We start from the raw sequence: 13,485 nt of genomic DNA, 5'->3' as shown, positions 1-13,485 counted from the left end.
ATTTCCAAATGGTTTTTTGAGGTTTCTTTCCCAAGGGCCGGCAGCAGCAGCAGCAGTAGTTCAAGATTGGAACAATATCATGGGCATCGTTGTTCTTTTTGTTCTTTCTCAAAAAAGGGGTGGGCGTCACGGCACAAAATAGCATTCAGGCAAGGTTGCTTTTCAGGCAGATTACGAACTGCTTTAGACAGAAAATTCAGGTTCATGTGAACTTATACCACGGGGTAGAATAAAAATCGTCTTTCACGTTTTGATACCCATATTGATGTCTACTAAACGTCTAATTTCAACGTCGACCTCACTTGCTGGGCATCTGTGAAAGCCAAAGGTGGGTCTCAGCCCATGGCTCCAACTGGAGACAGGCGGTGAGTCTGGGGTAAGAAAATTTTAGACCCTGAAGTTGAGCAACGGCCCACATCAAATATGTGGATCGGGTTTTCTGGAGGCAAAGCCCACGAAGATCTCCCCGGCTAATAGACATCTGGTCGATGAGCGTTCTTGACATGGAGATATTGCGGAGAGCATATCAGGATTACGACGGGCGAGGAAGATGCGAGGGGACATATCATGAAACATCTCAAACAAAAACTTTTATCGCTGTGGTATTTGCGCGTCAAGGATGCATTTCCATTTTGAATGCCCTATTACATTCGTGAACTGAGGAAAGAACTCAAGACTGGTCTCATGACACTTAATCCAGTCCCGCATCCTTCTTTCCCCGTCTTTTTTGAAAAAACGTTTCCCGTTCCCACGCCTGATGCAAGAGAAACCAGAAGGGACCCCAAGTAGTGATTCGTTACCTTTTCACATTTTTCCCACCTGAACCAACGCCATACGCAAGGGTTAGATCTACTTGCGCATGGAGGAGGCACGGCGCTTGCGGGCGTCGGCCTTCTCGGCCTTGCGCTCAGCGACACGCTTGGCGAGGATCTGGGCGTATTCGTTCTGCAGAGGGGAGTCAGCGTCGATGTTTCTAGGGGTGAAGAGCAAGTAGAAGGATGACGTACAGCCTCGTCCTTGACCTTCTCGGCCTGGCGGCGCTTGAGGGCGATGCGGTGGCGCTTGTGCTGGAGACGCTGGGGAGTGACGAGTCTCTGGATCTTGGGGGCCTTGGTGTAAGGCTTCTTGCCCTCGCCCTTGGGCTGGACCTCGCGGCGGATGACGTACTTGCGGACCTATAAGTTACGGCAAAGAAGTGCCTAGGTTAGCAACTGCAGTTTTTGGGTCTGTGATTTGGATAGCAAAAGCCGACGCGTGCTTCCCTTCCCCCTTCTTTCCGTTGGCCCCCCTTCTTCCTCATGTTTGACTGCTAGTTCCCTCGAGGGTCCTCCTCTCTTCGTAACGCAAATCTTGAGCTCTCGTGGGCTTCAAAAGTATTCGGGTCGGGAAAAGATTCTGGGTTCCTGAGGAAAAGCAAAGCAACGAAGAGCAAGAAGTGGGGTTTCCGGAAGGAAAAGGGATGGGAAGACACGGTCCCGTCTCTCACACTCTACCCGGTCTGCTGAAATCCTCCACCGCAGCACCGTTGGTAGGCGATGACGAAGTGGCTGATGTTCCCGGAGCGGGGACACTGCGAAAGGAGCACACATACATCGTCATCCTTGGTGAGGCTGAAGAACTTGCGGATCTTGGTGGCGCGCTTGGGGCCGAGGCGCTTGGGGTGGACGACGTCGGTCAGGCCGGGGATGTCGGCCTCGCCCTGCTTGACGATGGAGAGGGCAAGGACGGAGAGGTCCATGCCGACGATGCAGCCGCGGACGGACTTGCGCTTGCGCTCACCGGTGCGGCGGGGGCGGTAGCAGGAGTGGCCGTCGGAGAGGAGGAGGCGGACACGGGTAGGGTGCATGACACCCTGCTTCATGGGGAAACCCTGCTTGTCGTTGCCGCCGGTGATCTTGAAGATGTAGCCCTTGAACTCGTCGCCGACGGAGTCACCGGGGACCTCAGCGCCCATCTGTTGTGGTTGTTAGTCCATGTTTTTGTTGTCTATCGCTTCGACTTGGGTCGTCCTGTTCGGTGTCGACGAGGTCTTTCGCGCTAGGGAGAGAAAAGAACGTACGCGCTTCTCCATGAAGACACGGAGCTTGCGCTCATCCTCAATCTCGATGAGCTTCTGGCTGCCATTGGCAGGGTAGGAGATGTTCAACTGTTTGGAGGGAAAATGGTCAGCGCCCGTCAATTTTCTCGAAAGTTTTCCCCGCCGAAATTTTGGCGGTCGCGCGGCGACAGCAGCAAAATTGAATCGACATAATGACAATTCTCCTTCTCTGGTCGTCGTGCTCGTGGGTAGTGGTGATATCTTACCTTCATCTTGCCGGCGGGTTGGGGATGAGGGTCGTGAAGTTGTCGACTGGCTGCGGTTAGTTGGGAAAAAGGAGTGAAAAGTGAAAATGGCCGAAATTCGAGATGTGTGTGTCGCTAGGGGCCTCAGGGCTGGGGAGCTGGCCGGCCAATCAGAATGGACTGAGCCCAGTCCAGGTCTGGCGGCGGCAAGTCGACGTGGATCGAGCTTTCTCTCACGTGATTCAGGTTGTCGAAAAGTACGTACCTGGCCAGACGCTCTTTCTTAGGTAATCTCGACATCTTCAAGTCTTCGACCATCTCATTGACAAGTTCATCATCAGCTGCGGACATCATACACTCTCGCCGCCTCTGAGAACTTCACACATCGACACACCTCGAGGGATCACCCGCCATGTCGGAAGTCAAGATCTACCCGCCCAAAAAGGGTTCTCCAGGGTCTGACGACCCATTGCCGCAAACTATCAAGACTCCATCAGGACTTGCACTGCTTGAGATGCAGGGCACGATCAATCTGCCTCATTTCAATGCCGACGGCGAGGGTGATAAGACTGCGCCTGAGGTCCCCGTTGGCAGGATTGTATTCCCGGAATACCACCCTGGAGATGACAGCACAGCCTGGATGAAGCGAGTCTTTCTTTACGTCGGTCAGCACCAGAGACTCAGCGGTGAAGTCAAAAAACTTCCAAAGGCGATGGCCATTGTTCGCCGCAAGGGACAAGCGAAGACCGGTGCCAACGGCGAGACGGAGGAGGAGCTAGAAATTGCTGAGATTGTCAAGTACAAGATCATGTTTGGGCAGCGGCCTGAGCCCGTCGGGACAGAGCATACTTCATAGGGGAAGTTGTCGCTCACGACGGCTCAAGGTCGTCGAAGCAACTTTTGAGTCTTCTGGAGAAAGACCGAAGCGGTGGGTCTCATGTGCAACGAGTTGCCCTCTTGGAGGCATTTGCATGCGCCTTGGACCGCCCAACATTCGACCGTCGAACGAGACCGGGAATGCATCTCTCGGGGGCTAGGTCGTTTTGATACATTCACAACAAGGAAATGTCAGGTGGAGTGGGCTCTGTCATTGGCAGAGTATCAACAACAGCGGTCATGAAGAGGTATCCTTATGAACATCACTGGCATGCGCAGACAAAACTGCCGCGACGAAACGTGCCGGGTTCTGGTACTTCACAATACGTGCTGCTCGGCTAACGCTGAGTGATGGTGATCACCAAACTTTGGCGCGCAAGAATTGGCCACACCAGTCAGAAACACCTTGCGATGTCGCTCAGCCACGAAGCGGCGTACAAACCACAAAGACACGCCGTTCGAAACCATCGAGATTCGCAGCCGACACGACACAAGGGCAGGCCGGGTTTGAGTCTATTGGTGGAGAGCGTCGGTCAGAGTATTGACATATCCCTCATCACGGAGCGCATGTCAATAAGAGACTAGCAATTCCCAAGTGTGGAGTCGCATGAACAAAGGTTCGCTCCTCACGCGTCTACTTCGTTCATGTGAACGCCATTCCCAGCCGTCCTGCGGCGCATCCCGTCCGAGCTGGGGGTTCCAAGGACGTGGACGAGGAAGAGGGTGGCCGCCACAGAAATATGGACGGCTTTTACGAGAATAATAATAAGACCAGGAAGCTAGGGAGGAAAACGAGAATCCATCTGCACCTGAGATCGACTGCAAAAAAGGCCACTATTGTAGCAGCACCCAGTCAAGAGAAGGCGTCATCAGCAGACGAAAACACGCATTGAAACCAGCCGTTGAATGCCTTACCGACCAAAAGACTTGGCACTGGGCCCAATTGACCCAGATTGACCAGAATTCCACCCCATGGCGATATTATTACTGTTCTGATTTCGGCCTTCACCGACAAGTTGCTATCACCAAGACATCAAGCCAAGAGAGGGTAGAAAAATGTTGCCGTCACAACATCACCGAGTCAATGGTTCAATTCATGTCCGACAGGGATTCTCCACACCTCCGCGGACTGCGTGAGGGGGAACGTTGGGGACTACCCGAGGTGGCTATTAGGATAAATAGCTGGCGCATCTCTCAATTGCAACTCTAATTTAACCGCAGACAGCCTGATTGACCGGTTTCCCTTCGCCCCAGCCGGAGATGGAGATGTTCATGCCAGGGACGACCCCTGTCACCCGCTAGCCGTGGTCGCGCTATTGGTTCTGTTCAACCGGCACCTCTAAACTGCTGGTTCTCGCCGGAATGAGCTCCTGTTCTATGGTTCATAACCCACATCACGGGTATTCCCTTCACCATCTCTCATATGTCTTGAGTCCAACGGGCCAAGCGGCCCTCTGTCTTGTTTACCCAACCAACAAGAATGCTACCCAGGCAGGCCTGCAGGTCTTGGGCCCAAGACGGTGGGCGACGCCAGACCAGGTTCTCCTCACTTGGAGGACGTCACCTGGGGCTAGCAATATCACCGGCTTCGCTCCGCCATGTTGGGTGATCCGGAGAGCATTCTCGTCCCGTCGGCTGAGAAATTGGGGTAAAGATGGGGAACGGTGTTGCATTGGACCTTGCATATATGAATTGAGTTGTCTTCCCGTGGACGTGGAGTTGCTGATCCTGTTCTCCTTCACCTCCCGGTCTCGGTCTCTTGAGAAAGGTCTTTTTCGCTCGGTCTGCGGTTATCATGCATCTCCAGTCTCTCACCGTGCCACTGCTGGCGGCGTCGCTGCCGCTGGCCTCGGCCCAGCTCGAGTACTACGCCAAGAAAGCCGGCCTGCTTTACTTTGGTGCCGCGACCGATTCTCCGGGACAGCGTGAACGCGCAGGTCTGGAGGCATCCTACGCCCAGTACGATGCCATCTTGGATGACATCAATGAGTTTGGCCAGACCACCCCGACCAACGGACAGAAGGTCAGTCACCAATTCCGTCAAGTACCTCCTGAATCAACTAACATCACGTCCAGTGGCTCTTCACCGAGCCCGAGCCCGGCGTCTTCAACTACACCGAGGGCGAGATCGTCTCCTCCATCGCCGAGGAGAATGGCCAACTCCTCCGCTGCCACGCCCTCGTCTGGCACAGCCAGCTGGCCCCCTGGGTCGAAACTACCGAGTGGACACCCGAGGAGCTCGAGGAGGTAATTGTCCGCCACATTACAAACGTTGCGGGCCATTGGAAGGGCCGCTGCTACGCCTGGGACGTCGTCAACGAGGCGCTCGAGGACGACGGCACATGGCGCCAGTCGGTGTTTTACAAGGTGCTCGGTGAAGACTACATCAAGTTGGCGTTCCGCACGGCGGCCGAGGTCGACCCGGACGCGAAGCTCTACTACAACGACTACAACCTGGAGAGCGTCAGCGCCAAGAGCGAGGCGACCAGGGGTATCGTCAAGATGCTCCAGGCCGACGGCATCAGGATCGACGGCATCGGCATGCAGGCTCACTTGGTTGCCCACCGCGCGCCGACTCTGGACCAGCAGATTGAGGTCATCAGCAGCTACGCCGAGCTCGGCGTCGAGGTCGCGCTGACTGAGTTGGACGTTAGGATCGAGCTTCCCGTCAACGAGACCAACTTGGAGTGGCAGAAGGAGGCTTATAAGGCGGTAAGCAGAGGACTACAAGTCTCGAAAGTTTGCATGACACTAACACATCAAATAGTCCGTCGGAGCCTGTGTCCAAGTCCCCGCGTGCGTCGGAATCACCATCTGGGACTTCTACGACCCTTTCAGCTGGGTTCCCTACACTTTCGAGGGCGAGGGCGCGGCCCTTCTCTGGTTTGATGACTTCAGCAAGCACCCGGCTTACGATGGTGCGCTAGAGGCACTGAAGAACAAGACTGCTCCCCCTTGCAGAAGGCGACGAGGACTTGACTCTGGCAAGAGCAGGAAGCTGTTTTGAGTACCCAGAGGCTTCATATAATGCATAATGAAAGACACTTTAGCTTTGAGAGACTGCGTAAATACTCGGAAGATATAGTCTAGCACGTCACCTAAGGACGTGCGCGTACATATATAACTATTACTTTCATGACATCGCAAGTCTGACTTCTGTAATTTCTAATGCGCCGTTTGACAGATTGATGTAAGTGACCAGCTTTCCGAGGAAGTCCGGTGGTTACTCCCGATAAGAGTGTCTCGAGTCCCCACTCACAACGACCAAGTCTCACGATCCGGATTGCTTGCCCCTTCAACAACTGAACATCAATGGAAATTCTGGATGCCATACATCTTGAGCGAACAAAGCTGCATCAAACAAAAGATGTTGCATCTGTTCGAGAAGAACAATCTTCAGCATCCGTCACAATTTGGCCCGGACTATGCCCGACTTGCAGATCATCCTGACTAATACTCCCGGATCTATCGGAGCCCCAATGCCTCTCATCTGCCGGAGTCAGGCGGAGCAGCGCCCATGGGCTCGTCAACGTGTCGGGCATTTTCCCCGGCGATCTTTGACAGTTTAGTGATCGTGACAGGGCCCGCTAATTGTCAATGGTTTAGAGCTTGGGCAAGCAGGTGCCTCGAGCCATCTTGTGGGTTTGTCGAACCACCCTTGATCCTGCAGTCTGCAATGGGGTTTTTTGTAAACCAAGATGATTTTGACAAATAACCTTAACAAGTTGGGCTTCAAAGAATGGCGGGGTCCAGCAGTCTTTGATGTCGACGGCGCTCGGCTGAGGCGTTGCCGCTAAGAGCTAGGACGGGTTGAGTGGAAGTCCACCTGGTGGTGCCGTCATCTTGCGCATCTGTTGCGGGCTAGCAGTCGCTCACTAAGCGCACGCGAAGTGAGATCTGCGAGAATTTGAAATATCTCAAATAGCCTACCGGGCATCTGTTCGCTGTCTTGTTGAAGGCTAACGATGCTCGTTCTCGGGATTGGGCGCAGCGAAGAGCAGTCAAGGCGGAACAACCTCCGCGGGAAGGAGCATGCAGGAGATATGGAATTATTAGATACCACTCACAAAGCATGTTTACACTCTCAAGGTTCCTTTGAGATGCAAAACATTCCAGAAAAGTTGTAGCTTAGTCGTTGCCACGCTAGACGGTTAGTCCGGCTGGGTTAAGTCTAGAACGATGACCGGACTGCGGCCAGGTGCCTGAATGGCCAAGGCTGGCTTGTCGCAATTCAAACGGTGAGTTCATTGAGCCCAATTCATCGATACCGAGGCTTATGGAATGACTGTTGACATCATGCGTGCGCAGGCGGCTGGCCCGGTGGTGATGGGTCCTGACTACGGGTCTGGGGGCTCATCACAATTTGCCTGTCAGCCTGTTGCGGAGAGAAGGACGATGATCGCGGCGTCTCGGCATTTTACGTATATAACCCGCGAGCCTTGTCCATGTCCTAATTCTTTACTGTCTTGGATTATCACGACGCAGTTCAGACCAACTATCGTGAGCATTACATACAACGAACTGCGACATAATTCATCACAATGGTAAACCTAATTTCAACAACACTACCCCTGGCCTTTGCGGCTCTGGCCTCGGCCAGGATGTGCAAGAACATCACCGTCGAAGTCGACATCTCGGCACGGAACGCTGTCTTCGATATCGAGGCTCCCAAGACGAACGTCAATGTGACCAACTTCTTGCTTAACCTCTCACAACAAGGGGCCAACTACACCGCGACAGTACTGAAAGATGTAAGTCGATGCGAACCAACACTCTGGAGCTTGCCCACCGACCAGAACTCTCAACTAACACCTCAAACAGTATGCCGACGTCAGTGGAACCTACCAGCTGGCCTCGACCTACTGCGAACCCGATGCCGGCCCAGGCGTCACGATCCAGATTCTGACCCACGGAATCGGCTTCGACAGGAGCTACTGGGACTTCTCGGCCAAGGGCGGCGAGTACAGCTACGTCGGCCCGGTCGTCGACGACTACGGCTTCTCGACGCTGACCTGGGACCGCCTCGGCATCGCGCAGTCCTCCCACGGCGAACCCGTCAACGAGATCCAGGCCATGCTCGAGGTCGCCGCCCTCAAGGCCCTCACCGACAAGGTCCGCGACAGCACCCTTCCCGGCCTCGAGGACCGCAAGTTCGCCAAGGTCGTGCACGTCGGCCACAGCTTCGGCTCCGCGCACAGCTACGCGCTGACGGCGCTGTACCCGGACGTCTCGGACGGCATCATCCTGACGGGCTTCGCGCAGAACGGGTCGTTCCTGGCGGACTTCATCCTCGGCGGCGCCTTCATCCAGGCGAACCAGGTGCCGGCGCTGAGCGACTACGCGGACGGGTACTTTGCGTCCGCGTACGAGGGCGGCGTGCAGGTCAACTTCTTCGGGCCGGACAACTTTGAGCCGGAGATCCTGACGGCCGTGTACGAGGCGGGACAGCCGGTTACGGTGGGCGAGTTGTTGACTGTTGGCGGCGAGGCTGCGTCGCCGAACGCGTTCAAGGGACCTGTTCTCATTGTCACTGGAGGTAAGTCCATGACTGCTGTGAATGTTGTTGTTACACACAGACTAACAAGGGCGTTCTCTGCAGAGAGGGATATTCCGTTCTGCGGAGGAAACTGCCTCGCGACCGGCAACCCCGATCTGCCTTCAATCCCGGCATCGTCGGGTATGATTTTCCAGAACGCCAGCGCTTTCGAGGCCTACATCGTTCCCAAGGCTGGACACGGCCTAGCTTTCGTAAGTTGTTTCCTTGTATCGTGGATGTACACAACGCTAACTGCCCAACAGAGCACTTCTCACGTTGAGGTAACGAGCAAGATGTCTGATTTCCTGTACCAGAACGGTCTGGGCTGCCTGATCTAAGCGATTAGCCTGGTATGTAAATATGGAATAGCATTGCATAATTCCAGTCGTGTGATGGAGCCGGCCATTTACGTCATAATCATAATAGTTAAGAGGACTGCAATTGGAGAATCAAGACCACAACCATTACACGAGAAATGGTTCATGCAATTGGGTGACAAAACCATGCGGCAGCCAACGCCAGTGTGGATTTGGAGCAATTGATCGCTGCGTTAATTCCGTGGAGTTTCGGCACCGAGGGCGACTTTGAAGACCGCGGACTACGGCGACTAACCGAGTCTGACGTGAGACATTGCCTTTAAAGAGCGATTGTCGCCCTCTCAAACGAGGACAGTTTAGCAACTCGCAGCGAACAACAACCAAGGATCCAAGAATAAACCAGCAGCAACAATTACCCAAGAGAGATATGCACGAGTGGCAGATAAAAGCAAGAGAAGACGCCGAGAACCAACAAGACGCGCCGTCCTCGCTGCGCGAACTGCTCGGGATGGATTCCGAAACGACCAAGGCACCGATCCCCGTCATCGTCTGCGGCAAGGCGGAGGTCGTCGGCCGTGTCGTCATCGAAGGCCTGAAGCCGGAATACGAAGGTAAGCCTCAGTCGTCTGGCACACCCGGGCTGCATCGATGACGGGCCGATCCGCTCACACCCTTTCCCCCCAAAACGCAGTCGTCCACTTCATCATGACGCCCGCCTCGGGAGCCGCCATCATCCCGGCGATTCTGACGGGACAGACCCCACCGTCCCACCCGGACTCGAGCGCCATCGGGACGGGGAACTACGCCGTCCCACCCCGCGCCATCATCCTCGGGGCTGCGTTCGACGACGAGGCGCTCGAGACCATCAGGAAGGGCGTCGCTGGGGCTGGAGGCGCCAAGAAGGTTCCCTGGCTCAGGCACGATACCAGCAAGCCCTCGCCGCCGATCGGGCCGGAGTACGGCAAGGCCGTGGTTGCGAGATGCAAGGAGACGTTGGCGCGGTTGGAGAAGGAGGGGAAGCTGGATGGGGAGCACGATGCTGATGAGTGGTACTGAGGCCAAAGACTAGCCAGGCAAGGACAGACCGGGCAGAGACTGCATATCAATGCGATTGACTTAATCGAATTAATTGATGAAAAGGCTTGTCTCATCTGATGTTGTCATCAACCGCGGGGAAGATGGTCGGGATGGCGACACCAAGTCTACCCCGCTGCAACCCACCGCGAGATAAGCGATAAGGCAGGAAACATGCCGATGAACGGCATCACTCACTCCTTCAACGACAACCTTGACTTTCGTCAAACTTGCATGAACCACCATCAACCTCTGACCTATGGCTCTTGTTTCTTTTGAACGTTGTTTTCCCCGCCACGTGGTGTTGTACACTCGCACCCACACCATCTCAGATCCCACCGTTCATGTGTCTCATCCCAGGACAATCCCAGGTCTTAACATATCGTCCCATCTTACTCCCAGACAATGGCGATCGCGGTATGGGCTGCCATATTTTGACGCAAGACCACGTGGTGTAGCCGCAACTCGACTGACGTCTTGGCATCACACAGGCTGTCGGCCAGATATGCTCAACCGCGTCGCTGGCGCATAACCTCGAGCAGTGCGTGAAACTAGTCGCCAAGGCCGCTGTTGGTGGCGCAAAGGTACGGCTTTCTTCCTCAAAACACTCGTTCGGAGGCGTCACGAGGGCAGAGACATGGCTTCCCTCGCCCCCAGCGCCTCACAAAAGACGTCCCAACAACGACGACATCCACACTGACTCCCGCAAGGTCCTCTTCCTCCCCGAGGCCGCAGACTACATCGCCTCAAGCCCCCAGGAATCTCTCTCCCTCGCCCAGCCCGAGTCCACATCCCCCTTCGTCCTCGGCCTCCAAGAAGCGGCAAAGAAGCACTCGCTCGCCGTCAACGTCGGCATCCACGTCCCGGCCCCGTCCTCGCCAACCTCCCCCGGCGGCGGGCCCCGACTCCTCAATCGCAGCCTCTGGATCGACGCAGACGGCTCCGTCAACGCCGCCGCGACCTACGACAAGCTCCACCTCTTCGACTACGGCGCCCTCCGCGAGTCCGCCACCGTCCAGGCCGGCCCCGCCCTGACCGCCCCGTTCCCCACCCCCGTCGGCCGCGTCGGCTCCCTCATCTGCTTCGACCTCCGCTTCCCGGAGCCCGCCCTCGCCCTCACCCACCCGGCGCCCCGCAGCCCCTTCCTGCCCGAGAACGGCGGCGCCGGCGTCGCCCAGGTCCTGCTGTACCCGTCCGCCTTCACGCTCAAGACGGGCGCCGCGCACTGGGAGACGCTGCTGCGCGCGCGCGCCATCGAGACGCAGAGCTGGGTCGTCGCCGCGGCGCAGGTCGGCGCGCACAACGCGAAGCGCAGCAGCTACGGCCACAGCATGGTCGTCGATCCCTGGGGCGCCGTCAGGCTGGAGCTCGGCGGTGTGGACGCCGACGGCAGGGCCGAGGAGGGCGCCGAGGGGGCCATTGGCTTCGTCGACGTGGATTTGGATGAGTGGACGAGGATCCGCGAGGGTATGCCGTTGGTCAGACGCACGTGAGTTGTCCTTGCCTTTGCTCCTCCTCTCTGCTGCCCCCGCCTCCCTTTTTTTTTGACGACACGTTTTTTTGCTGCACATCGTCACACCGCCTTTGAGCCTCATGTCTCGTGTTTCCATATTGTGAACAGCACAACCGCATCCCCCTCCCCCCCCTCCCCTGGAAACGCACACGCCCCCGGTATATCCCACTGATCTTCCCTTCCCCTTCGTCCGGCCCCTCTATTCTCCATATCGTGAGAGAGAGAAAGGTACCAGCTGGATGGTTTGACTGACGAGAGGAAACAAGCGATGTGTACCCTGGAATCTAGGTGTAAGCCGCCCGCCCACGGCACGCGGCACGCCCCCCCCTCCCCCCTTCCCATGTGAGCTGTCACAATCCCGAGGAGCAGGGTCAAGCTGGGTACGGCAGATGCAGTGTCCCCGTCATCTTGCAGATGAAAGGAAAAAAAGTCCTTCTAGAAAGCCTCGTCGCCGGGGAGGGGAGGCGGTCAGGGTGTACCGGTGTACGGATACGTTTTGATGATGATGTTGAGCCTGGCACTCGGTAGCACCGTGATAAGAGTTAGAGCGCCCCCGGGGCCCGGGGGACAGACGGAACAGTTAGACAGGGGGACAAGGGATGGAAGAGCGGTAGGACCCAATGACTCGGCACGTCTGCGGGAGTTCTAGAAGGAATTGCAAATGTTCCATGGATGGGGCGCCGGCAAATGAGTGAATATCAGACAAGCAAGGCCCTTCCCTCCACCGCCCGTGTTTGACAGGGCTGGCGAAGATGTCCACATCACCGGTGAGGCCTCACCGAGGCAACGCAACGCAACGCAACGCAGCGGTAGCGGCAGCGGTAGTGGCAGCAAGGGAGATGGGATGGGGATGGGACGGTGGATGATGGATGATGCATGTGCATGTGCGCCGTCCGCCGCGTGCCGTTGGGGACCATTATGCGGTCAAGGACGATGCGGCGGTCAACTTACCGCAGATAACTAAGGTATGACCCGGGGGTGGGCTGGCTCCTCCTTCGCCCCCATGTTTGCCAGTTGTCCATGCCGGCGGTAGTGTTAGTTGCGTCTGTTGACCGAGGACGACTGAAAAATTTCTCACAGTGATGGCCCGGTGAGTCAACATCCCCAGGGGGTCGGTGGTTGTTGTCAAAACTGCAATGTGCGTTTGTCTTCTCTCCCTGGGCAGCGGAAAACATTCACCATCGCCCTGGTCGCCGGGGAAGATGATGAGATGAGCCGCCCAGCGCTTGAACGGTAGCGTCAGTGTTAGCGCCCAGCTGTGCCAGCCAGCGCGGTCATCGGTGAAGGGGTGGATGGGCGGTGGTGGTACCCGTAGGCCAGCTAGGCAAGCAAGCACAGCAGCCCAACGGTTTTAAAATTGGGGTTTGCGGTGTGATGGGTGCTGCGCTGGCAGTTCAAGGGGAGGGGTGTTGGGGTGGTAGTGTACCGTAGCGGCCATGGTGCGTCGTCTTCTTGCCCGTCCCCGGGGGGCTGGTAAGAAGAAGGTGAAGCTCGTTGTCTGTCTGTTGGTGGAGTTTGTGTGTGTTGGGCATGGGCATGGGCATTTTGCCCAGACACGGAAGAAGGCGAGAAGAAGGAAAAAGAGGGTCCCGCTAGAAGGAAAATCTGAAATTTGGAAATAACGTGGTAAATTAGGAGCAGAGGCCAAGCGAGAAGAAGCTGTGGATCTGCTTCAGTTGCTTCAGCCGGGGTGGGGGGGGGGGGGTCAACACAGCAACCTCGTCGAGGGTGTGTGTCAATCGTGATTTCCATGGATGGTGACAGCGGTGCGGTACGGACCACGGTGCAGGCTTTCGTGGACGGTGTTCATGTCGCCCGGGGCCGTTGTCACTTTCTCTCGCGGCGGGTGGAGACGGCCACCGTCGACGTGGACCGGCAGTGTTTCC

The 13,485-nt window shown here is 56.4% G+C and overlaps 6 protein-coding genes across 6 annotated transcripts; 5 read left to right on the top strand and 1 right to left on the bottom strand.

Moving 5' to 3' along the window:
* Window positions 1-849: 849 nt before the first annotated feature.
* Window positions 850-2,583, bottom strand: rps602 (40S ribosomal protein S6-B; the record flags this gene model as incomplete). The annotated part of the gene is made up of 6 exons (XM_036635074.1): window positions 850-945; window positions 1,008-1,175; window positions 1,592-1,954; window positions 2,060-2,146; window positions 2,305-2,350; window positions 2,549-2,583. 6 exons carry the CDS (start codon window positions 2,581-2,583, stop codon window positions 850-852), a joined length of 795 nt encoding a protein of 264 aa, XP_036500572.1.
* A 112-nt stretch (window positions 2,584-2,695) lies between these two features.
* Window positions 2,696-3,139, top strand: CGCS363_v003224 (uncharacterized protein; the record flags this gene model as incomplete). Its single annotated transcript, XM_036635073.1, has 1 exon — window positions 2,696-3,139. One exon carries the CDS (start codon window positions 2,696-2,698, stop codon window positions 3,137-3,139), a length of 444 nt encoding a protein of 147 aa, XP_036500573.1.
* A 1,815-nt stretch (window positions 3,140-4,954) lies between these two features.
* Window positions 4,955-6,166, top strand: xyn1-1 (Endo-1,4-beta-xylanase 1; the record flags this gene model as incomplete). The annotated part of the gene is made up of 3 exons (XM_036635072.1): window positions 4,955-5,182; window positions 5,236-5,871; window positions 5,927-6,166. 3 exons carry the CDS (start codon window positions 4,955-4,957, stop codon window positions 6,164-6,166), a joined length of 1,104 nt encoding a protein of 367 aa, XP_036500566.1.
* A 1,534-nt stretch (window positions 6,167-7,700) lies between these two features.
* CGCS363_v003222 (uncharacterized protein) lies at window positions 7,701-9,033 on the top strand (the record flags this gene model as incomplete). Its single annotated transcript, XM_036635071.1, has 4 exons — window positions 7,701-7,910; window positions 7,981-8,695; window positions 8,759-8,907; window positions 8,959-9,033. The coding sequence occupies 4 exons, from the start codon at window positions 7,701-7,703 to the stop codon at window positions 9,031-9,033; spliced, it is 1,149 nt and encodes a 382-aa protein (XP_036500567.1).
* A 406-nt stretch (window positions 9,034-9,439) lies between these two features.
* On the top strand, window positions 9,440-10,068 carry CGCS363_v003221 (uncharacterized protein; the record flags this gene model as incomplete). The annotated part of the gene is made up of 2 exons (XM_036635070.1): window positions 9,440-9,623; window positions 9,704-10,068. 2 exons carry the CDS (start codon window positions 9,440-9,442, stop codon window positions 10,066-10,068), a joined length of 549 nt encoding a protein of 182 aa, XP_036500568.1.
* A 423-nt stretch (window positions 10,069-10,491) lies between these two features.
* nit2 (putative hydrolase nit2) lies at window positions 10,492-11,579 on the top strand (the record flags this gene model as incomplete). The annotated part of the gene is made up of 2 exons (XM_036635069.1): window positions 10,492-10,503; window positions 10,578-11,579. 2 exons carry the CDS (start codon window positions 10,492-10,494, stop codon window positions 11,577-11,579), a joined length of 1,014 nt encoding a protein of 337 aa, XP_036500569.1.
* Window positions 11,580-13,485: the final 1,906 nt, after the last annotated feature.

The sequence above is a fragment of the Colletotrichum siamense genome (genome assembly GCF_013390195.1).
Source record: "Colletotrichum siamense strain Cg363 chromosome Unknown KSG_Cg363_contig02, whole genome shotgun sequence".
Lineage (NCBI taxonomy): Eukaryota > Fungi > Ascomycota > Sordariomycetes > Glomerellales > Glomerellaceae > Colletotrichum > Colletotrichum siamense.
Note: the sequence above shows the minus strand (reverse complement) of the source record. Positions and strands in the feature narration are given on the sequence as shown.